The sequence below is a fragment of the Procambarus clarkii genome, chromosome 36 (genome assembly GCF_040958095.1).
Source record: "Procambarus clarkii isolate CNS0578487 chromosome 36, FALCON_Pclarkii_2.0, whole genome shotgun sequence".
In the NCBI taxonomy this organism is placed as follows: domain Eukaryota; kingdom Metazoa; phylum Arthropoda; class Malacostraca; order Decapoda; family Cambaridae; genus Procambarus; species Procambarus clarkii.
The window spans coordinates 39,151,819-39,176,635 of record NC_091185.1 but is presented as its reverse complement, the minus strand read 5'-3'; the positions used below and the strand labels follow the sequence as shown (position 1 = coordinate 39,176,635).

Sequence of the window (24,817 nt, the reverse complement as noted above, 5' to 3'; positions counted from 1 at the left end):
TTTCATACATTTTAAGTAAAATACAAAACTCTCTTTGTGTTTTTATCATCCCCTCCATTGATCTTGTGGCTATACTATACCTGTAAGCATAGAGTGATAACAATAAGTACCTGCCTGATTCCTGATCTTTGAGTGTGACCTTGCCAAGGCTACCACTGAATACACCAGTCCACTGAGGGTGTTACTGGCCACCTTAAACACCAGTTGGCGATCTTGTGTTTAACCGTAGAGCCCTATTGTTGGGGAGGGCACACGACAGTCGAGGTGAACGAGTCGTGTTCTCACTCTTTCTTAATAAGAGGCCGTTAAGATTGACTGGGAGACTCTCCTGGCGTGCAGTGGCGCCGTGAGGATCGAGGGAAGACCCGCAGGGCTACGGTGAGTTACCTTGAGCGTAACTATTGCTCACCCCAGACTAGAGAGTAAGGGTAAGAGAGGTGAAACCCCAACATTTGGCGACCTCGCCAGGATATAGATCGGAGTAAAGGTTGCAGTGGTACTTGGCAGTGGTGTTAGAGATCAGGTGAAGGTTATCACTCGTAGCACAAGATGGAGGATGATAAAGTAGCAAGGTTTATTGACTCTAGAGACGAACAGGTGCTGGAAGAGTGCACCAAGGCACAGTTACAGGCTATAGCGGATCATTTTGGAATAAAGCTGAAATCTGCCCGAGTTGGTGAAAGAAGACTAGAGATAATGGCTCAGCTAAAGGCTCGAGACGAAGCTTTGGGGGAGGAACGGCCCCAAACACCTGCCAGTGAGGGTGAGCACCTGAGTATTGGTGGAAGCAGCAGGGGATCCAGCGGCAGCAGGCACAGCGTTAAGCTGGAAATAATGAAGCTGCAGCTAGAGGCACAGCAGCGCAAAGAAGAGCGAGAGGCACAGCAGCGCAAAGAAGAGCGAGAAGCGCAGCAGCGTAAAGAAGAGCGAGAAGCAGAAGCGCAGCTGAGGAGAGAAGAAGCACAGCAGCGCAAAGAAGAACAAGAGCGAGAAGCACAGATGAAGCGTGAGGAGCGAGAAGCACAGCTGCGCCGGGAAGAACAGGAGCGAGAAGCACAGCTGCGCCGGGAAGAACAGGAGCGAGAAGCACAGTCGAAGCGTGAGGAGCGAGAAGCACAGCTGCGCCGGGAAGAGCAAGAACGAGAAGCACAGCTACGCAGGGAAGAACGAGAGCAAGAAGTTAGGCTGAGACAAATGGAAATAGAAGCCAACCAGGAGGTGGAGCTGAAGCGAGCTGAACTGGGACTAGGTGCCCCTGCCCCGCCACAGGAAGACCGACGAGTGAGGGAACGAGACCTGCCGGTCTTTGTGCCTAGTGAAGCCGAAAGTTTCTTCGATCACTTTGAGAGAGTTGCTGCTATGAAGAGGTGGCCGAGGGCGGAGTGGGCGGAGTTGGTCCAAGGAAGGCTCACAGGGGAAGCTCGCCAAGCCTTCACTATGCTCGACTTCCAAGAATGCACTAACTACGATGCGGTAAAACGAGCTGTGCTCCGTTCCTTTAAGCTCACGCCAGAGTGTTACAGAAAGAGGTTTAGAGAATGTACCCGGTCGCCAGGAAAATCGTATGCGGAGACGGCGAGGGACATGGAAAGAAAGTTCCTTAAGTGGATGGACTCTGAAGAAGCGGGGTCGGCCGAAGAAATCAAGGAACTAATGGTCATGGAAAAGTTTATGTCCGTGCTCCCTCCTGAGATCAGGATGAGGGTAAAGGAGGCGGACATAAAGGACCTGAGGGCCGCAGCCGACCGGGCCGACATGCTAGAAGAAGCCCTACGCCCACGCCGAGAGGGACAGAACCGATCACCCGCATACGTCGGAAACGATAGGAGTTATAGAAGGACGGATGGATGGAGGACAGGAGCGAGTTCTCCCAAGTCCCATTTCTCAAGTTGGAACACCCGAGGAACAAAAGGTGTTGTAGAGCCGATAGGGGAGAACCAAGCTGAGAGCTCGGGAACTGTTACTGCAGGGAAAGAAACGACAAGTGAGGCGAGAAGGACACAGGGTGCGACGGTCTCTGGAGGCAGTGCTAAGGCGAGCGGTGGCGGATGGTCTCCGCCGAGGGGCCGCTGCTACAACTGCGGAATACCCGGACACGTCGCGCGGGAATGCAGACGCCCTAAGCAGCGGGGACACGTTGCTTTAGTGATGTTCGAGGACCAGAGGGCCGAGGGAGTGCGGGATGAACCCGTGCTAAATGGGGAGAAGAAAGTTCACCCATTTATGTGTCAAGGAACCGTAAGGATGGGGGTCGCAGACCCCATCCCCGTGAAGATGCTAAGAGACACCGGGGCTGACTTTACCCTGGTAAGTGAAACCCTGTTCCCCGAGGGTTACGAAAGTACCAGTGTGGGGGTGGCTAGTGTGACCACTGTGGGAGGCCCAGTGAGGATGCCCCTACACCAGGTAACTTTAGATTCCGAATATGGCTGCCAGACCCTAGAGGTGGGAGTCTGTACATCAATGCCCAAGATGGAGGCACAGGTCATCTTGGGGAATGACGCGTGTGGAGGATATGTCCTCCCGCATCTCGTGAAAGGCGAAGAGTGCCCAGAACAACACGAGGAGACAGGCGAAGATTTGAACGCCTGTGGGGACGAGAAGGGAATCGCACCGGTGGCGATACCAGTTTGTACTGTGACACCGAGACAACGCGAAGAACCAGGGGGTTGTGGATCTGATGGGGCTGAGGAGACAACTGACAGCCTGAGAATAGATCGCCTCTTCGTGGAACCCGGAGAACGAGCGGAGGGCGAAGATAGCCCAAATGGTGAGTTGCAGGTGACCCTTACCAGTTCTCTAGGGGTAGATCGCACTCGTCTTGAACAGTTGCAGCAGGAGGAGTTCCCCGATTTGATTGGTAAGGCCGAAGGAGGACGTGTGGGTCCTGAGAAGGCTTACTTTCCGTTTATCTATATTATATATACCATGCTATCCATGATGAAGGAACGATGGACACCAGGAGCGACCGTGGGAACGGTGAATAAATATGTCCAGAAGTTCAAAGAACGTCTCACTAGAGCGAAGAAACTGGCTAGGAAACTCCTGAAGAAGGCGCAACGTAAGATGTCGGAGTGGTACAACAGGAGAGCTGCGCAGAGGAATGTTCAGGCCGGATCCAAAGTATTGGTTGTGCTGCCAGGTAAAGGTAGAGTGACCAGGTCGCGGTTCAAAAGACCATACCGAGTGCTGCGACGGTTGGGTCCAGTGTTGTACGAGATTGGGAAGCCGGATGGACCCCGAAAGAAACAGGTGTGTCGCGCAGACCGCCTGAGACCTTTCTTCACTGTGGAAGGAAGAGCCGCCAAGCAGGACGGAACGATGTCCCGAGAAACCCAGCGGAAGACGGGTCTGAGTGTACCGAGGGACCGAGAACTCCCGGAGGAGGAAAGTAAGTGGTCCAGGGCGGACGGCACCAGTCTCACCCGCACTGAGAGTCTGACAAGGATCAAGGTCAAGCACATAAAGGGGAAGGACGACGTAGTAGCGGATGCCCTATCCCGCATCCACTAACCAGACATGACTCTTATTTTAAGGGGAGGGGTATGTGACGGAGTTCCCCCCCTTATAATTCTCCCACGCCTGCAGTAAGAGTCATGTCTGCTTTTCCCAAGCGTTCTCTACGTTGCAGGCTACAATTTGATATATGGGAGAGAGTGAAGTGTTCTCGGAGAGCCGAGAAATTTGTGAAATAGTGATATTTTGGCCTGTGGTATAGGCCCTTTAGGGAGCCAAAATGGCGCTGGCTTCCCTGATCTCCCGCCAAAACCGTGTGACGTCAGTGGCACCGGATTGGTCACCGACAGCAGTGTGGCACCGGGAGCCAATGAAAACTTCCCTTAGCGAAAGTGACGTCACGATGGAAGGGGGTCCGGGCCGCGCGCCACTCTGGCGCCAGCAGTCAGACACGACACGTCATAGAGGTCGGACGTGCGACGAGTGGTCCTGTCTGTCGGACAGCTGTTTCCCACTACCGTGGATTTACGCGTCATCGGAAGTTCGCCAGTACTCTGAGAAGTCTTCCCTAGTTCATGTGTTGAACCAGAAGAGGGAATTGACGGTTATTTGAGCAACAAGTGCTCCAGTCAGGTACTGTGCCAGTAGCAGTGAAGCCGTGCAGTGACGTATATTGACGTCTGTGGCAATTCACCAGTTCGTGACAGCGTAGTGGCTGACAGAGCCACTGGGTAGCTGAGGAAGAGAGGACTATTTGGGGAAACCGAACGACTGTAGCTGAGACGTAGGCGACAGCCGTTGCTGGGAGAAGACGACGGCCAGGAGACCGACTCCAACCTTCAAGAAGTCAAGGAGGAGGACGGACCTGCAGTGAGGAGGCACGGAGACGACGCGCTAAACGGTGGGACGACGAGAGGCTCTGGTAGGACACGACGACGTGTAGTGTGGGGGCGTTCCCGACACGAGGACCAGGAGCTACATCTCGACTCTCATCGGAGGATAGGGTGAAGTAGGTGGTTCTAGTTCCCTCCCCATTCCCCTTTAGTTAGCTATATTATTTGGCTACATTATCTGGCCCGAAGATTTTATATGTCGTGAGCAAGTCTCACCCATGTCATGGTAAAGCACCAGTGTGCTAGACAGTACTATCAAGAGTACTTGTAATATTCATGTTGATTATTGGTGTGTACAGGCACCAGGAACCAGTGATAAATTTACTGTGTTGTGTATATCTTTCTATAGATTTTGATATGAACATATAGTGGTGAATTATATATAATATTATGCCAGTATTCGGAGGTTAGGCTATGTGCCCAGAAACTATTTATTTTCCATGTATTGATGATTGATTTATATACCATATATATGTCTATGTTCATTCAGTGAATAATCATTTGTGAGTACGGTGAATTATTGCGTTATCGCCCACGAGAGAAAGTACTGAAAACTCCCGTGTTAATATTTCATAATATATTGTTGGATAAATAACAGTGTAAGACCATTACAGTGAATCGTTGTAGAATTGATTGTAGAAAAGACTGTTTGAGCCTGAGCACAGTGTAACTAAGTAATTCGGTTTATTTGTGCCAATATAGAGTGTGCGAGTTTCTAGTAATATTGGAGAATTTAAAGAAACCGAGCGCGTGAATCTAGCAAACAAGCAAATTTCGCGCGGAGAGTCCATTGCGATCAGCTGTTCTTGACACTTGATGAGGAGGGGGAGAGTGTTGCCCTCTAGTGATCGCATAATATCCGTGGGAATTACCGGCCGAGTCAGGATCAGTTGATTTATGATTATTGTGTGGCCTTGTGACATCTTTCATACATTTTAAGTAAAATACAAAACTCTCTTTGTGTTTTTATCATCCCCTCCATTGATCTTGTGGCTATACTATACCTGTAAGCATAGAGTGATAACAATAAGTACCTGCCTGATTCCTGATCTTTGAGTGTGACCTTGCCAAGGCTACCACTGAATACACCAGTCCACTGAGGGTGTTACTGGCCACCTTAAACACCAGTTGGCGATCTTGTGTTTAACCGTAGAGCCCTATTGTTGGGGAGGGCACACGACAGTCGAGGTGAACGAGTCGTGTTCTCACTCTTTCTTAATAAGAGGCCGTTAAGATTGACTGGGAGACTCTCCTGGCGTGCAGTGGCGCCGTGAGGATCGAGGGAAGACCCGCAGGGCTACGGTGAGTTACCTTGAGCGTAACTATTGCTCACCCCAGACTAGAGAGTAAGGGTAAGAGAGGTGAAACCCCAACAATATATATATATATATATATATATATATATATATATATATATATATATATATATATATATATATATATATATATATATATATATGTCGTACCTAGTAGCCAGAACGCACTTCTCAGCCTACTATGCAAGGCCCGATTTGCCTAATAAGCCAAGTTTCCCTGAATAAATATATTTTCTCTATTTTTTTTCTTATGAAATAATAAAGCTACCCATTTCATTATATATGAGATCAATTTTTTTTTATTGGAGTTAAAATTAACGTAGATATATGACCAAACCTAACCAACCCTACCTAACCTAACCTAACCTATCTTTATAGGTTAGGTTAGGTTAGGTATCAGAAAAAGTTAGGTTAGGTTAGGTTAGGTAGGTTAGGTAGTCGAAAAACAATTAATTCATGAAAACTTGGCTTATTAGGCAAATCGGGCCTTGCATAGTAGGCTGAGAAGTGAGTTCTGGCTACTAGGTACGACATATATATATATATATATATATATATATATATATATATATATATATATATATATATATATATATATATATATATATATATATATATATATATATGTGCAACAATGATCACAAAAACACTGATCCAAGTATGCAGAATAACCACATGTGAAAAATAGAAAATGCTTAACGCGTTTTCGGCTATTTCGCCTTCATCAGAGCAAAGTAGAATGCTACTTTGATTCTACTTTGCTCTGATGAAGGCGAATTAGCCGAAAACGCGTTAAGCATTTTCTATTTTTCACATGTATTTATTCTGCATATATATATGTACATATATATATATATATATATATATATATATATATATATATATATATATATATATATATATATATATATATGTATATATATATATATATATATATATGTATATATATATATATATATATATATATATATATATATATATATATATATATATATATATATATATATGCAGTGTGGTTGCTGCATTGGATGTGCCAATAGGCCGTCTTCAATGTCCACGTATCACCTCACTTCACCATTCTCTCCTGCCTATTTATGTCCAGTACTCGACCTGTAAAATCTGACCTTTCGTATATTAATACACCTTCTGAAGATGTATTAATATATGAAAGTATTTAAGGAAATTCCTGTTTCTATTTTCCTCCGTGGTCTGACACTGTCATAAATATATATATATATAAATATATATATATATATATATATATATATATATATATATATATATATATATATATATATATATATATATATATATATATGTCGTACCTAGTAGCCAGAACTCACTTCTCAGCCTACTATGCATGGCCCGATTTGCCTAATAAGCCTAGTTTTCATGAATTAATGTTTTTTCGACAACCTAACCTACCTAACCTAACCTAACCTAACGTTTTCGGCTACCTAACCTAACCTAACCTATAAAGATAGATTAGGTTAGGTTAGGTAGGGTTGGTTAGGTTCGGTCATATATCTACGTTAATTTTAACTCCAATAAAAAAAAATTGACCTCATACATAATGAAATGGGTAGCTTTATCATTTCATCAGAAAAAAATTAGAGAAAATATATTAATTCAGTAAAACTTGGCTTATTAGGCAAATCGGGCCTCGCATAGTAGGCTGAGAAGTGAGTTCTGGCTACTAGGTACGACATATATATATATATATATATATATATATATATATATATATATATATATATATATATATATATATATATATATATATATATATATATATATATGTGCAACAATGATCACAAAAACACTGATCCAAGTATGCAGAATAACCACATGTGAAAAATAGAAAATGCTTAACGCGTTTTCGGCTAATTCGCCTTCATCAGAGCAAAGTAGAATGCTACTTTGATTCTACTTTGCTCTGATGAAGGCGAATTAGCCGAAAACGCGTTAAGCATTTTCTATTTTTCACATGTGGTTATTCTGCATATATATATGTACATATATGAATGAAAACTCACACCCCAGAAGTGTGTGTGAGTTTCATTCGCATATAGTCCTGGGGACCATTCAGGCTTGTTCGCATATGTACATATATATATATATATATATATATATATATATATATATATATATATATATATATATATATATGTATATATATATATATGTATATATATATATATATATATATGTATATATATATATATATATATATATATATATATATATATATATATATATATATATATATATATATATATATATATATATATATATATATGTCGTACCTAGTAGCCAGAACGCACTTCTCAGCCTACTATGCAAGGCCCAATTTGCCTAATAAGCCAAGTTTTCATGAATTAATTGTTTTTCGACTACCTAACGTACCTAACCTAACCTAACCTAACTTTTTCGGCTACCTAACCGAACCTAACCTATAAAGATAGGTTAGGTTAGGTTAGGTAGGGTTGGGTAGGTGGTCGCTCATATATCTACGTTAATTTTTACTCCAATAAAAAAAAATTGACCTCATACGTAATGAAATGGGTACCTTTATCATTTCATAGAAAAATAATTAGAGAAAATATATTAATTCAGGAAATTTGGCTTATTAGGCAAATCGGGCCTTGCATAATAGGCCGAGAAGTGCGTTCTGGCTACTAGGTACGACATATATATATATATATATATATATATATATATATATATATATATATATATATATATATATATATATATATATATATATATGTGTGCATATCACGAAAATAAACACGTGATTAAGAATGTGACAATGTCAGACCACGGAGGAAAATGAAACAGGAAATTTCCTTAAGTACGTTCGTATATTAAATACATCTTCAGAAGGAATCAAAATTAAATACATCTTCCTTCTGAAGATGTATTTAATATACGAAAATACTTAAGGAAATTTCCTGTTTCATTTTCCTCCGTGGTCTGACATTGTCATATATATATATGCGAACAAGCCTGAATGGTCCCCAGGACTATATGCGAATGAAAACTCACACCCCAGAAGTGACTCGAACCCATACTCCCAGAAGCAACACAACTGGTAACTACAGGGCGCCTTAATCCGCTTGACCATCACGGCCGTCAAAAGGAAGTGATAGCCGAGGCTATTTGAGCCACTTCCCCGACGGCAACTCGGATGGTAATCTTGGGCATAGCATTTCACCAAATCACCTCATTCTTTGGGGCACACGTGAGGAACACAAATGCGAACAAGCCTGAATGGTCCCCAGGACTATATGCGAATGAAAACTCACACCCCAGAAGTGACTCGAACCCATACTCCCAGAAGCAACACAACTGGTAACTACAGGGCGCCTTAATCCGCTTGACCATCACGGCCGTCAAAAGGAAGTGATAGCCGAGGCTATTTGAGCCACTTCCCCGACGGCAACTCGGATGGTAATCTTGGGCATAGCATTTCACCAAATCACCTCATTCTTTGGGGCACACGTGAGGAACACAAATGCGAACAAGCCTGAATGGTCCCCAGGACTATATGCGAATGAAAACTCACACCCCAGAAGTGACTCGAACCCATACTCCCAGAAGCAACACAACTGGTAACTACAGGGCGCCATAATCCGCTTGACCATCACGGCCGTCAAAAGGAAGTGATAGCCGAGGCTATTTGAGCCACTTCCCCGACGGCAACTCGGATGGTAATCTTGGGCATAGCATTTCACCAAATCACCTCATTCTTTGGGGCACACGTGAGGAACACAAATGCGAACAAGCCTGAATGGTCCCCAGGACTATATGCGAATGAAAACTCACACCCCAGAAGTGACTCGAACCCATACTCCCAGAAGCAACACAACTGGTAACTACAGGGCGCCTTAATCCGCTTGACCATCACGGCCGTCAAAAGGAAGTGATAGCCGAGGCTATTTGAGCCACTTCCCCGACGGCAACTCGGAAGTGGCTCAAATAGCCTCGGCTATCACTTCCTTTTGACGGCCGTGATGGTCAAGCGGATTAAGGCGCCCTGTAGTTACCAGTTGTGTTGCTTCTGGGAGTATGGGTTCGAGTCACTTCTGGGGTGTGAGTTTTCATTCGCATATAGTCCTGGGGACCATTCAGGCTTGTTCGCATTTGTGTTCCTCACGTGTGCCCCAAAGAATGAGGTGATTTGGTGAAATGCTATGCCCAAGATTACCATCCGAGTTGCCGTCGGGGAAGTGGCTCAAATAGCCTCGGCTATCACTTCCTTTTGACGGCCGTGATGGTCAAGCGGATTAAGGCGCCCTGTAGTTACCAGTTGTGTTGCTTCTGGGAGTATGGGTTCGAGTCACTTCTGGGGTGTGAGTTTTCATTCGCATATAGTCCTGGGGACCATTCAGGCTTGTTCGCATTTGTGTTCCTCACGTGTGCCCCAAAGAATGAGGTGATTTGGTGAAATGCTATGCCCAAGATTACCATCCGAGTTGCCGTCGGGGAAGTGGCTCAAATAGCCTCGGCTATCACTTCCTTTTGACGGCCGTGATGGTCAAGCGGATTAAGGCGCCCTGTAGTTACCAGTTGTGTTGCTTCTGGGAGTATGGGTTCGAGTCACTTCTGGGGTGTGAGTTTTCATTCATATATATATATATATATATATGTATATATATATATATATATATATATATATATATATATATATATATATATATATATATATATATATATATATACATATATATATATATATATATATATATATATATATATATATATATATATATATATATATATATATATATATATATATATATATATATATATATATATATGTACATATATATATGCAGAATAACCACATGTGAAAAATAGCAAATGCTTAACGCGTTTTCGGCTAATTCGCCTTCATCAGAGCAAAGTAGAATCAAAGTAGCATTCTACTTTGCTCTGATGAAGGCGAATTAGCCGAAAACGCGTTAAGCATTTTCTATTTTTCTATTTCCATTTATATATATATATATATATATATATATATATATATATATATATATATATATATATATATATATATATATATATGTATATATATATATATGTATATATGCATAATAAAGCACAAAAAATAAAAAAGGAAGGAGGTGGTAGGAGAAAAGCACACAGAAACTGTATTGGAGGGGATCTAAACATTCCCTCTAATGCGTTATGCGTGATTTCCTCCGAGGCTATGGGTCCCCCTTCTTCCAGCTAGAGGTGGTACTCCCTTCCTATTGTATATATATATATATATTTATATATATATATATATATATATATATATATATATATATATATATATATATATATATATATATATATATATATATATATATATATATATATATATATATATATGTATATATATTTATATTCATATATATATATATATATATATATATGTATATATATATATATATATATATATATGTATATATATATATATATATATATATATATATGTATATATATATATATATATATATATATATATATATATATATATATATATATATATATATATATATACCACCAGAGGTGGTACCCTCACAAACTTTTACATATATATATATATATATATTTATATATATATATATATATATAAATATATATATATATATATATATATATATATGTCGTACCTAGTAGCCAGAACGCACTTCTCAGCCTACTATGCAAGGCCCGATTTGCCTAATACGCCTAGTTTTCATGAATTAATTGTTTTTCGACTACCTAACCTACCTAACCTAACCTAACCTAACTTTTTCGGCTACCTAACCAAACCTAACCTATAAAGATAGGTTAGGTTAGGTTAGGTAGGGGTGGTTAGGTTCGGTCATATATCTACGTTAATTTTAACTCCAATAAAAGAAACTGACCTCATACGTAATGAAATGCGTAGCTGTATCATTTCATAAGAAAAAATTTAGAGAAAATACATTAATTCAGGAAAACTTGGCTTATTAGGCAAATTGGGCCCTGCATAGTAGTCCAAAAAGTGCGTTCTGGCTACTAGGTACGACATATATATACATATATATATATATATATATATATATATATATATATATATATATATATATATATATATATATATATATATATATATTAGTATATTTTGGTAGCAGTCTTTCCTGTAGACATATATTATTAAATATGACCGAAAAAGTAAGATTAATAATTCTAACACGAATTTTCTCAATCTTTCGTACATTACGCTTCACTGTTGGAGGTAAATCAAAAATTAATTCTCCAAAATTAATTTTTATTTCTAGTCTGACGCGACACGGGCGCGTTTCGTAAAACTTATTACATTTTCAAAGACTTTAGTTCACAAATACACAACTGAATAGAACTTACGTATCTCCGATTTTATATCTACATTTGAGTGAGGTGGGAAGGGTGATGTGGCATTAATACAAGACAGAACAAGAGGGGATATTAATAGGGTATTAAAAGTATCAACACAAGACAGAACACAAACAATGGGTATTGAATAGAAGTGTTTGTAGAAAGCCTATTGGTCCATATTTCTTGATGCTTCTATATTGGAGCGGAGTCTTGAGGTGGGTAGAATATAGTTGTGCAATAATTGGCTGTTGATTGCTGGTGTTGACTTCTTGATGTGTAGTGCCTCGCAAACGTCAAGCCGCCTGCTATCGTTGTATCTATCGATGATTTCTGTGTTGTTTACTAGGATTTCTCTGGCGATGGTTTGGTTGTGGGAAGAGATTATATGTTTCTTAATGGAGCCCTAGACTATATGAAGTCTAGTTCAGAGTAGTAAACATAAGAGAGAGGAACAGTCAGATGGAACCACAACAAGATTACAGAGTGTAACGGAGATACCCACAAGACTGGAATACAAATTATCAACAAGCACACAGGCACTACACACAACACCCGTCCTACTACCAAAACTGGACGAATCACTTCCTAAACAACACACCCTGGACGCAAACACAGTGGCCTCCTTAGTAGAGCCTCTGATATTAACACCAAGTAAGGCTTCCAGCACTACCACTAACACGATAACATCATTTATATTTGCCAACATCCAGGGTATAAAAACACGCAAATCCAACAAAGTTCACTTTATAGATGGTCTCCTTCATGAGGCAAATGCAGTGTTTGCAGCCCTAACAGAAACCCAAACAAAGGACTACCATGATGGTGAAATATGGATCTCAGAGTACAATCTTTTCAGATGTGATAGGAAACACCGGCTTCAGGGTGGGGTCAGCCTCTACATTAAAGACACACTCATCTGTACTGAGCTGCTAAACACCTCAAATGATATGGTGGAAGTACCCATAATCAAAATAGGGATTATAAATGTAGATATTGTCCTTGTATATAAGTCATCGGAGGCAAACCCTCAGCAGTTTAAAGACCAACTAATGAAAATAAAACACTGCTTGGAAAACCTCACAAAACCAGCTCCGAACATCATCCTGCTTGGGGACTTCAATCTACGGCACCTGAAATGGAAGCACCTGGCTAATAAAGTAATATCAGAAAGAATACCAGGAAGTAGCCTAAATGAACAGGCACATGCAAATGACCTGCTACGGATGTGCGACAGGTTTGCCTTAAACCAGCAAATAGTAGAACCAACGAGGAAGGAAAACACGCTGGACCTCATTTTCACTAATAATGATGAATTGATCAGGAACATAATGATTACAAATACCTGTTACTCAGATCACAACTTAATTGATGTTATGACAACCATGGGGAGTAGACCTTCAACACCAGTCCAGATTCCCGGTGGAGGAGATTTCAGCAAATTCAACTTCAATAATAAACAGATAAACTGGGAGCAAATAAACCAGGACTTCACAGAAATAAACTGGGAAGAACAGCTAGGAAATGCAAACCTGAACTAGTGCCTGGAAAAAATAAGCTCAGTAGCACTAGAAATATGTTCAAACCGCATACCCCTAAGAAAAAAGAGGAAGAGATGCAGATTGGAACGGGAACGTCGTTCCCTATATAGGCGAAGAAAACGAATAGCGGAACAACTTGAGAGTCGCACCCTATCTCAAGAACGGCAAAGAAGGTTAGGTAGAGAAATAGAAACAATTGAACGGAAGCTACAAGAATCATACAAAACCCAGGAGAGGCAAAGAGAGCAAAAAGCCATCAGTAATATAGAGAGAAATCCGATTTTTTTTTCTCCTATGCAAACTCAAGATAAAAAACCACATCTAGTATCGGGCCCCTGCAAAAGGGAGATGGAACTTTCACCGATGACAACAAAGAAATGAGCGAGCTACTGAGGAAGTAGTACGACTCTGTTTTCAGCGAGCCATTAAACACACTAAAGATTGATAACCCAAATGAATTTTTCATGGATATGATACCAACATCAAATCATATATCAGACGTCACCCTATCCCCACTGGATTTTGAAGAAGCCATAAACAGTATGCCTATGCACTCTGCACCAGGCCCGGATTCTTGGAACTCCATATTCATAAAGAACTGTAAAACCACTATTGCAGGCCCTCCACATTCTGTGGAGACAAAGCCTAGATACTGGCGTTATTCCTGATATACTAAAAACAGCAGAGATAGCACCACTCCATAAAGGAGGAAATAAGGCAGAGGCAAAAAATTACAGACCGATAGCACTAACATCGCACATCATAAAAAAATTTGAGAGAGTGCTAAGAAGTAAGATCACAAAATACATGGAATCACAGCTTCTCCATAACCCCGGACAAATTGGTTTCGGAACAGGGCGCTCTTGCCTGTCGCAGTTGCTGGACCACTATGATAAGGCATTTGATGCTATGAAAAACAAACAAAACGCTGATGTAATTTACACAGATTTCGCAAAAGCTTTTGATAAATCTGACCATGGTGTTATTGCACATCAAATGCGTTCAAAAGAAATTACCGGAAAAATAGGCAGATGGATCTACAATTTCCTGACCAACAGAACCCCTTGTGTAATAGTCAACAAAATAAAATCCAGCCCATCAACCGTGAAGAGCTCAGTCCCCCAGGGTACTGTGCTTGCTCCAGTACTTTTTCTCGTCCTCATATCGAACATAGACAAGAACACAACCTATAGCACTGTATCACCCTTTGCAGATGACACTAGGATCTTCATGAGAGTAGGCAACATAGAGGACACGGCAAACCTCCAGTCAGATGTAGATCAGGTCTTTCTATGGGCTACAGAAAATTATATGGTGCTTAACGAAGATAAGTTCCAGCTCATGCGCTGTGGAAAAAATGAAAATATAAAAACGGAAACCACGTGCAAAACTCAGGCAAATCATAACATAGAACGAAAAGGCAATGTAAAGGATCTGGGTGTACTCATGTCGGAAGATCTTACATTTAAAGAACACAATAAAGTAGCCGTCAGAACTGCAAGAAAAATGACAGGTTGGATAACAAGAACTTTTCACACTAGAGATGCTATACCGATGATGATACTTTCCAAAACGCTTGTGCTCTCTAGAGTGGAGTACTGCTGCACAATGTCAGCCCCTTTCAAAACTGGAGAAATTGCTGACCTGGAGAGCGTGCAGAGATGCTTTACTGCTAGAACCCACTCAGTAAAACATCTAAACTATTGGGACTGATTAAAGAGCCTAAAATTGTACTCCCTTGAGCGCAGGCGGGAAAGGTACATAATAATTTACACGTGGAAAATATTAGAGGGGCAGGTCCCAAACCTGCACGCAGAAATAACATCACATGAGACCAGAAGACATGGCAGGATGTGCAGAATACCCACGTTGAAAAGCAGAGGTGCAACAGGTACTCTGAGAGAGAACTCTATCAACATCAGAGGCCCGAGACTGTTCAACACGCTTCCACTACACATAAGGGACATAACTGGCCAACTCCTCACAGTGTTCAAGAGAGAACTGGATAAGCACCTCCAAAGGATACCTGATCAACCAGGCTGTGACTCATACGTCAGGCTGTGAGCAGCCGCGTCCAACTGCCTGGTTGATCAGTCCGGCAACCAGGAGGCCTGGTCGATTACCGGGCCGCTGGGACGCTAAGCCCCGGAAGCACCTCAAGGTAAGGAGACTATACATACTATTTATGAGTTCCACCAGTCAGATTTTATGACAGAATTTGTTAACACCAACGTTAACAATAGAAATGTCTCCACTAGCCAGGATAGGAAAGCACTATTTAAACTGTTAACAAATAGTGTTTTTAGTAAAACACTACTGAACCCAGCCCGTTATGCCATTGACACCAAACTAGTGACTTCTGCCAAGGTCTTTTTACGGGAGGTGAAGAATCCACGCTTCAACGTATGGTACATTTAGGTGACAATAAATTATTGTCCATCAGTTCCAGACCATTCATTAAAATTACTTATCCTAATTGCATTGGGTTCCAGATTCTTGAGCTAGCAAAATACAGTTTGACCATTATTGGTACAGGGTACTTAGGGTTCTTAAGAAGCACTATACAGATAGGGCACAACTGGTGTACAGTGATATGGACAGCTTCATTTTTAGTTTATTGACAGATGGTCTTTAACGAGATGGGGAGAGAACCTCTTAAGTCATGGATGGATACCAGCAACTTCCCTGAAACTCACTCCCTTGTATGATCCTTCTAAAAAGGGTGTTTTAGAACTTTTATAGTTAGAGGTTTCAGACCACCATATCCTCGAGGTGGTTGCACTCAAACCCAAAATGTATAGTTTGCTTTTGCACAACAATTCCAATTCCATTACCGCTAAGGGTATCCCCCGCACTGTGCAAAGATCTTTAACACATAACCATTTTAATGAAAGCCTACACAGTAATGGAATAGTAAATACTTTTCAATATTCTCAAATTAGGAGTGTTGGAGGGCAGATGGTTACAACTTTCAACACTAAGAAAGGTTTAAGTGCATTTGATGATAAGCACTTTTACGTAAATAAATACAACAGTTTAGCCTATGGACACCCAGACATACCGTAGGAGACCCTTCCCAACACTTCTCCTCGAGGGATGGACTCCAAGAGTGAAAGTGATGACGTCAATGGACCCCAAAGCGAGGAAGAACGACGCCCCACCGCTGAGAGTGAAGGACATGACTTCCCTACCTTGGGAAGAAACGCCCTACTCCATTCACACGCCAGATATTGAGTCATCATCTTCAACCCAGGAGGAGGGGGTGGGGGGGGAGGAGGAGGAATAGCCCACATCAGACCTATGGGCAAAGAGAAGAGGTCTTGTCAGACACTATTATGGGGAATGGGAGGGGAATTTTGATTATGATATTATATAGTATGACTATGTTAGACCTTATGTTCTTTGTTAATATAATTTATAAAACATAACGGCTATTTCTTTTACATTATCTTATTCTTCAGTATATGTAACCTTGAATATGTCCCTTTAACCCCACTTGATGGGGGGGGGGGCGACAACCTTACTGTGTGAAACCTGTTTTTACACCTGTCCATAGAGACACCCTACTGAACCACTTTTTGCTGGTGGTGGTTGCAACTGGCACCCCCTGTGTATTATAATATACATTTATATACATATCTCCATATTTTGCTGTATAAAGAACATGGTCATAACATAATGGATACCTATCTACATTGTTTTTGGAGGCTGCCACACCCACCTCTGATGACCTAATATGGGTGGTTCTATCTGACTCCCCGCCTCTGATTCCTTTGTCTGATAGGTGGCTCTATCTTTTACCTCGCCTCTGATTCCATTGTCTGATAAGTGGCCCTATCTGGCTCTAAAACCACTACTCACATTCATACACACCCACACACCCAGAAAGCAGCCTATAACTGCTGTCTAACTTCCGGGGTACCTATTTACTCCTAGGTAACAGGGGCTTCAGGGTGAAAGAAACTTTGCCCATTTGTTTCTGCGTAGTCCGGGAATCGAACCCAGGCCACAGAGTTATGAGTCTTCCACGCTGTCCACTCACCTACCAAGCCCTTGTGTGTGTGTGTGTGTGTTCACCTAATTGTGCTTGCGGGGGTTAAGCTCTGGCTCTGGTTAAGCTCTAACCCCCGCCTCTCAACCGTCAATCAACTGATGTACAGATACCTGAGCCATCTGGGCTCTATCATATCTACATTTGATACTGTATGGAGTCAGCCTCCACCACATCACTGCCTAATTCATTCCATTTGTTAACTACTCTGACACTGAGAAAGTTCTTTCTAACGTCCCTGTGGCTCATTTGGGTTCTCAGTCTCGACCTGTCCCCTTGTTCTCGTACCGCCCATGTTAAAAAGTTTATCCTTATCTACCCTGTCAATTCCTCTGAGAATTTTGTAGGTAGTGATCATGTCTCCTCCTTCTCTTCTGTTCTCCAGTGTCGTGAGGTGCATTTCACGCACCCTTTTTCTCGTAACTCATGCCTCGTAGTTCTGGGACTAGTCTAGTGGCATACCTCTGAACTTTTTCCAGCTTCGTCTTGTGCTTGACAAGATACAGACTCCATGCTGGGGCTACATACTTCAGGATTGGCCTTACATATGCTGTAAACAAGGTTCTGAATGATTCCTTTCACAGGTTCCTGAAGGCTGTTCTGATGTTAGCCAGAACATCAGAACAGTACTTGTGGTTGATCTTTGAACCCATTGTTGATGTCACGACTTATACTGAATTTTTTAACTATCTCATAAAGATTAACTTGATCATCTAAATGAATTGTGGGGTTTAGTCTCTGAGCTTATTATGTGCCTCTGTAACCCTTTCCACTACCGTCCACGGGATAGGTATGGGGTGCATAATAAATGAACTAAACTAAAACTAAAATTCTCAACTGTCAGTCAATCAACTGTTATGAACTACTAACAAAAATTTTTACATACACACATACCCAGGAAGCATCCCGTAACAGCTGTCTAACTCCATAATATAATATAAATGAGTTCCATAATATATATTGGGTCAAACGTGAACAACATCAAGATGTAAATTAGTCATTGTTGGTAGTGAGCAGGAGCCGTTGAAGCCTATTATATATACAGAACTTTTTTGGGTAGAGAAAACATATAGATTTTGAATATTTGTGTTTATTTAAATCAACATAACAGTACATGAGCCGTATAGAATCAGCATAACCACTTTTGTTGGTGAAAAATACATTTGCGGCCCCAGTTTGGGAAATAGCTGTAATACACGTTACAAATATTTTGTTCATGTAAAATATGATTACCTGTACTAGCAACGCTCTTTGATTAGCTAATTTGATTTGACTTAAGGATTAGTTCTTTAGGTAGTTTTAGGTAGCATCTTTAAATATCTAAATTGAGCATTTCTGGTAAATTGATGACATGCAAGAATGATCTTGGAGAATTGCTAGTAATGAACACAACGATTTCCGGAAAATTTAGCCGTACTATGTAATGAGATATCAGATTATGGAAACAATTCAAATACATGGCTGAAAGCAGGAAGCAAACAGATTGATTTTCTTTACTCACTCTGTTTTTAATTAAATGAAGAAGCACACCTTTCTAGTGGACAGTTAGCATTAAGCAATTATGACATTAGAAACCTTGATGTTCCGATGTTTTTATTACGATGCGTTGCATGCTATTTTAACTGAAATCTCAAATTATTGATTTGATACTCAATTATACACAGATAAATCACATAATAAGTTATATCAATAAGAAAGTACACATGAGCCATGATGAGGATTCGAACTATGTACATGTACTAAATTGGTACATGACTGTTAAACGTTGGTATAACAAAACTCAAGGTAAAGCTATTATTACTGCCTCTAAAAAACAAATATTCTGCCAAATGAACAAACTGCCAAACACAATTTTAATTAGAATCCATGAACCGGATTTCGGTTAGAAGTAATATAGTTTTGGGTAGCGGTTTTGGTTGTGGAGACAGCACCTTCAGCATTTTGCTCTCTTCGTCAACATCTAACCTGTAACGTACAAATAAATATATAAATATTTCAAACATATACTGAGGAAAATACATTTTCTTCAGAAGTACACATGGTATGACTATAATTGTTCATAAATACAATGGATGACCAATTATTCATTCACCTGTTATTTATCGGAACTATTATTTAAGATAAGCAACTTCCATTTGTGTTCTTCTGTATTAAATCGTATATACCATTCTTGTATACCATTACACACACATGTTAAAATTATAATAATATATTGACAATACTTCTCATGTTTTTGCAATTTTCATATTGTGGGGAAGCGCTCTTCAGAAGAAGTCAATACATAAAAAACGTGTAAAAGATATTCACTCTCACAACTGTACCATCGCACTATCTATATAAATAAAAATGTAAATGTTCGTTTGTTCATAATCGCTAATCACCGAAAGTTCTTCACTGATTGCTCTTTAAATTTTGACACGACGTTCCATTCGAATATGCGCATTTTTTAATGCACCCACTATATAGATACCACATCTGTGACAGGTAAAACATGTTTTTTTTTACAGCGCCATCTATTGCACATAATAGCAACATATGCTTGACTAAATATATTACGATTCCATATAAATGTTTCCGATTGCGTTGATTAGTTGAATTTTCATAGATTTCGATTTATTTCTATTTTGATTTTGATAAAAAGACAGCATGAATGAAGATCTGCAAGTTTTCTATGCATAAGTTGCATCAGAAACAAAGATTGCGACATCAGATTGCGATTGCGAAGAAACAAAGACATCAGATTGCGTCAAATTGCTTGCAATCAAACAATGTACAAATTGCAATGAAATCGCAATTGCATGATATAGCAACGAAAATTATTTTGAGGCAATGGAGTGACTTAACCTGCGTTTTGATGATTCCCAGACACCTAGTTTAACCGACTCGACCACGATGGTACAAAAGTCGACCAACCCGGAAATACTGAGTTCTCTGGGAAGTCCTAGAGGTCCCAAACCGGAGTTCAACCAGTATTTTAAAGTAGACCCGACTTCACTTTGGCCTATGCTAATAGCGTTCAGACTCATAAATCACACTCAGATCACAATGAAATCGCAATGGCGTGATATATTAATTAAAACCATTTTGAGGCATTGGAGTGATCCGAACCAGCATTTTAGTAATTTCCATATATCTGCCTTAACGTACTTGACCATAATGTTACACTAGTTTTTCGTTTGTCCATCTATCCATTCATTTCTAATTATCTAACCATACATCAAAATCTCCTATTATCCATCCATCTTATTTCTCCAGGAGGATTCAAACCTTATCTCTTGGTAAACCCAAACACACACTCTGTGCCACTTCACCACGACATGGTCAAAAACAATGCAACCTAGAATTCCACTAAATCCTCTAGGGGTCCTAAGGCTTCCAACTGAATTCCAATCAATGTTTCAGTTGGAAGAGCTAGTTCCAACTGAGTGAGTTCGTATCCTCCTCATGGTTCCCACTGATTTTATAAAGGCATGTACTCTACCCATGTATCCTATCCCTCTGGCTCATTTGTGGATGTCACATTAATTAAATTTTTGTTATCTCACAAATACAGACCTTTTTCCTTTTTCAATTACATAAAATAATTTCACCCAAAAAGCTAGAATTCTCTGCTTTTTTTTACTTACACACAGATAAAGCCAGCAACATTAGATGTTAGAAGATTCTCAGGTTTAGTTGCCAGACTGACAGCCAATATATGGTGCTTCAGCTTTACACCTGGGGATTTTAATAAAATCAACATAAGTAATTTGTATATTAGTATGCATAAGTATAAGTATTTGAATATTAAATTAAAATACGCATATCATATTACTAATACTACCCTATATACTTCGTGCATGTTAATATTAAAATTATTCATTAGAGTATAAAATGACTAGATATTAAACGCCTCTTTTATTCACTTTAGTGCATATTATATATCATCCCAGGTAATCATATACCACCACACCCCAACAGTCATCCTCGTGAGACCAGATGTACAGGCATCTTATTATTATAGTATATATTACACAGTACGAGAAAACATTCACATCCTCCTCACAAATTGTTCCCCACCTATCAATGTCACTTACCAAATCACGTGAGTTAGTCGCTCACACACTATGCATACCCACTTCCTTCTAAATCTTCCACGTGTCGTTACTTCGACTTTAGCTTTAACACTAAATAAATTATTGCTTTGATACTTCGAAGACTGACTTCTTTTCCATTATTTTCATACATTGGTAGCAAGCTAGCAATTTTCAGTACACCAGAACAGCACCACTAACCTATACTTTCTGGCAAATATTCCAACTTCCAGCATTCATTTTTCCGTTGCATTTATTCTGTTCTGAAAATATCTAATAAATACCTACAACTTTCTCCCATTTTAGATTCTTCACTGAAGATCTCACCTCTAGCAGGTCCCCCAAAAGTTGGCATACTATCAAGATCTTTTTACCTCTATTGAATCAAATCATACATGCTTTCATTCAGGTAGGGACCTGAATATGTATATGTATATTACCTGGTGCAACTGGCACAAGTTTCGTCACGTGGTCGTCAGGTTTGAAGTCTGCTGGCATGCAGGAGTCTGGTATCGCTGGAGAGCCAATCTTATATATCGTAAGGTCACTCATTTTCACCTCAAAGCTGTGTGAGTGATACTTGGTATGAAGACCGTAGTAATAGTGGCGGATGCGATTATCTCGAGCAGCAGCTCTCAATGCTGGGGTCCTCTCAACAACCTAACAAAGAAAGAAGTACCTTTATGCCTATATAATAGATGTAAAATGTAAGCTCATAGCACTGGCCTCGTGATTTCTTTAATTAAAATATGCACTTGATATTTTTTTTAACGTACTCGATCAACACAGATACATCCCCAGACCACCAATTCAACGTGTATGAAAAATATGGTGTTGAGGGATTTTAATAAAATGAGGGCAAAGGTGCAATGAATGATTACAATGTCCTGCAACTTCTGGACGGGAAGAATGTTGATAGTTGATAGGGAAAATAACATCATGTAGTTTGATGGGGGTGGTGGGAGGTGGTGCTTGAATTTGTTATCAGTAAAACAAGCAAAGTTACGTAAACATTTTAAACAATGAAGATTTTTTTGTGTGTACTGCAGATCCAACAGCTTATAGATGTTAGATATAGTTAAAGGAAGCAATAATTTATTTGTAATAGTATTAACTACTGTTTATACACACATGACAAAAACCACTGAAAACTTGTATATAAATAGATTTAAACAGTTAAAAACTTAAAAAACTTTTTCACTTAACAGTATAGATGCCACATAACTTTTGACACTCGAATGACAAAATGAAGTACACCAGATATTTAGTAAGTCTTTGTACTGCATCTGCAGTTATAACTAACTTTGGAAAGTTATGACATATCGTAATTAACCATGGAAGGTAAATTCCCCATACAAAGGCTCGTTCTGTACCGTTAATAACCTTCGTACATACCAAGAATTCCAGGGAAGCTAATGTTTGAGCTTACTAGACTCCAAGGCAAAACGCTATAACTATAACGAGGAAATTTACTTCTAAGGCTTTACAAATTGTATTATTTTCATGTTTTTATATGGTTGGACCTTGCAATATTATCATGTCTTAGTTCAGTTATTATCAAGTTGTAAATCTGGCATTTGGACAAGTATGTATAAGCTATTTACAATAATCAAACTATAAATGCATTGTTATATTGATCTCTCAATACATATATACATGAGATGTTCTCACCACTGTGGTTATGTTAAATTCCCTATGTAGCACTTAGACTTACTAATTTAGTCCCATTTAATATATACACCATTGACAGGTAGCTGGTAATAACGGACAGAATAAATGCATAAATGCAAAATACAGCATATAGAGACCTAACAAATAAGGAGACCACACAAATAAAGATACCTAACATGGAACCTCAACAGAAAGAGCAAATGTTCAGAGGCACAGAAGGATCACAGATAGGTTGAACCTCAAATGAACAACACAGGACGAAGTGATGTAAAATCTAGTAAGTGATGTAATATCAAGAAGTGATTGTACAGTCCTGAATCCGGAATTTAAGGACAGGAACAAACAACTCAAAACTGCATTCATAAACCTCTGAATCTATTGAAGGAAGGCCACCAAAAGGAGGTTAAAAATAAATGTCATATAGAAATGTCTACCAAGTGAATGCTGCATTAAATCTTCATGTGACATATAATGTTGTTTATTGTGAAGACAATAGTGTACCAGATAAACTTTCCAGTTTTGTAAGTCAACAAGCACATGTCAAGACAACAAGTACAAAGTCGTTCACAAATGGAACATAAGATAAATGATAAAGTGAGATGAAGATTATGAATAGAGCATAAGTGATAGGTTAAAGGCCTAAGAATTCAGCGGCTATTTTCGTTGGATAAAAAGTAATTTTTCAGAGTAATTATTAATATATTTGTTATACTCAATTTCTGTTTTTTAATAAAGTACGGAAATAATTTAACAAAAATGATAAAAGTTCTTACCCCTCCACTCTTCGGCAGGAAGACAATTTTAATGAAAGAAATTTCTCTGACGAGTTCATTGTACAATCTCTCTTGGCCGAGTACAATAATAACATCAACTTCAAATGCCTGAGCAACATGTGCCAAGCTCTTGTAACCTTCATCTCTGACCCAACCACAAGTGTTGATCACCACACCGGAAGCGTGAGCATTCTGCATCTACATCCGCCTCCAAGATAATGTTAATAAAACAAGCCTAAAACTAGTGCACTAAAACAGAAGCGATAAATAAACTGGGAAAAATGAGGAATCCCCTCCTCCATTTTAAACTTAGACCCAAATATCACAGAAACAAGGTTATTGCGAATAGCCGAACTCATTTACGGGCTCACCATAGCCCGTGCTATTTGGACACTTCATTCTGAGTAGCTGAATTTTAAACAACAACAAACAACAAGTGCACTTACAAAGTTATAAGTTATTTTGCCACATATTTATATATATAGTTAGAGAGGACTCCTGACTATTCTCGGACCAATTCCCTTTGCACGGTCCTACCTTAACATCTCTCTCACTCGGAAAATTTAATCTATTATGAAGAACTGAAAATCCCTTAAATATCTCTATGGAAAAACATCTCCAACTTTAGATCGCAAGGGCTTGATCTTGAAAAGGTGGGTGAGGCTAGCCCC

General features: G+C 39.7%; 1 protein-coding gene across 1 annotated transcript; it reads right to left on the bottom strand.

The window, feature by feature from the left end:
- Positions 1 to 18,744: 18,744 nt before the first annotated feature.
- LOC138371776 (protein CLP1 homolog) lies at positions 18,745 to 24,344 on the bottom strand. The gene is made up of 4 exons (XM_069336797.1): positions 24,147 to 24,344; positions 22,143 to 22,362; positions 21,256 to 21,346; positions 18,745 to 19,594 (listed from the first exon to the last, which is right to left on the bottom strand). Exons 1-4 carry the CDS (start codon positions 24,342 to 24,344, stop codon positions 19,483 to 19,485), a joined length of 621 nt encoding a protein of 206 aa, XP_069192898.1. The 3' UTR covers positions 18,745 to 19,482.
- Between the last annotated feature and the right edge of the window lie 473 nt (positions 24,345 to 24,817).

Bases quoted from the DNA above. Each gene is read 5' to 3' on its own strand.
- LOC138371776 (XM_069336797.1), bottom strand. From the start codon at position 24,344: ATGCAGAATGCTCACGCTTCCGGTGTGGTGATCAACACTTGTGGTTGG. The intron at 21,347-22,142 runs GTAATATACATA...TAAAATCCCCAG, and splicing joins ACTTGTGCCAGTTGCACCAG to GTGTAAAGCTGAAGCACCAT. The intron at 19,595-21,255 runs GTAAGTAAAAAA...TGTACGTTACAG, and splicing joins GTTGCTGGCTTTATCTGTGT to GTTAGATGTTGACGAAGAGA.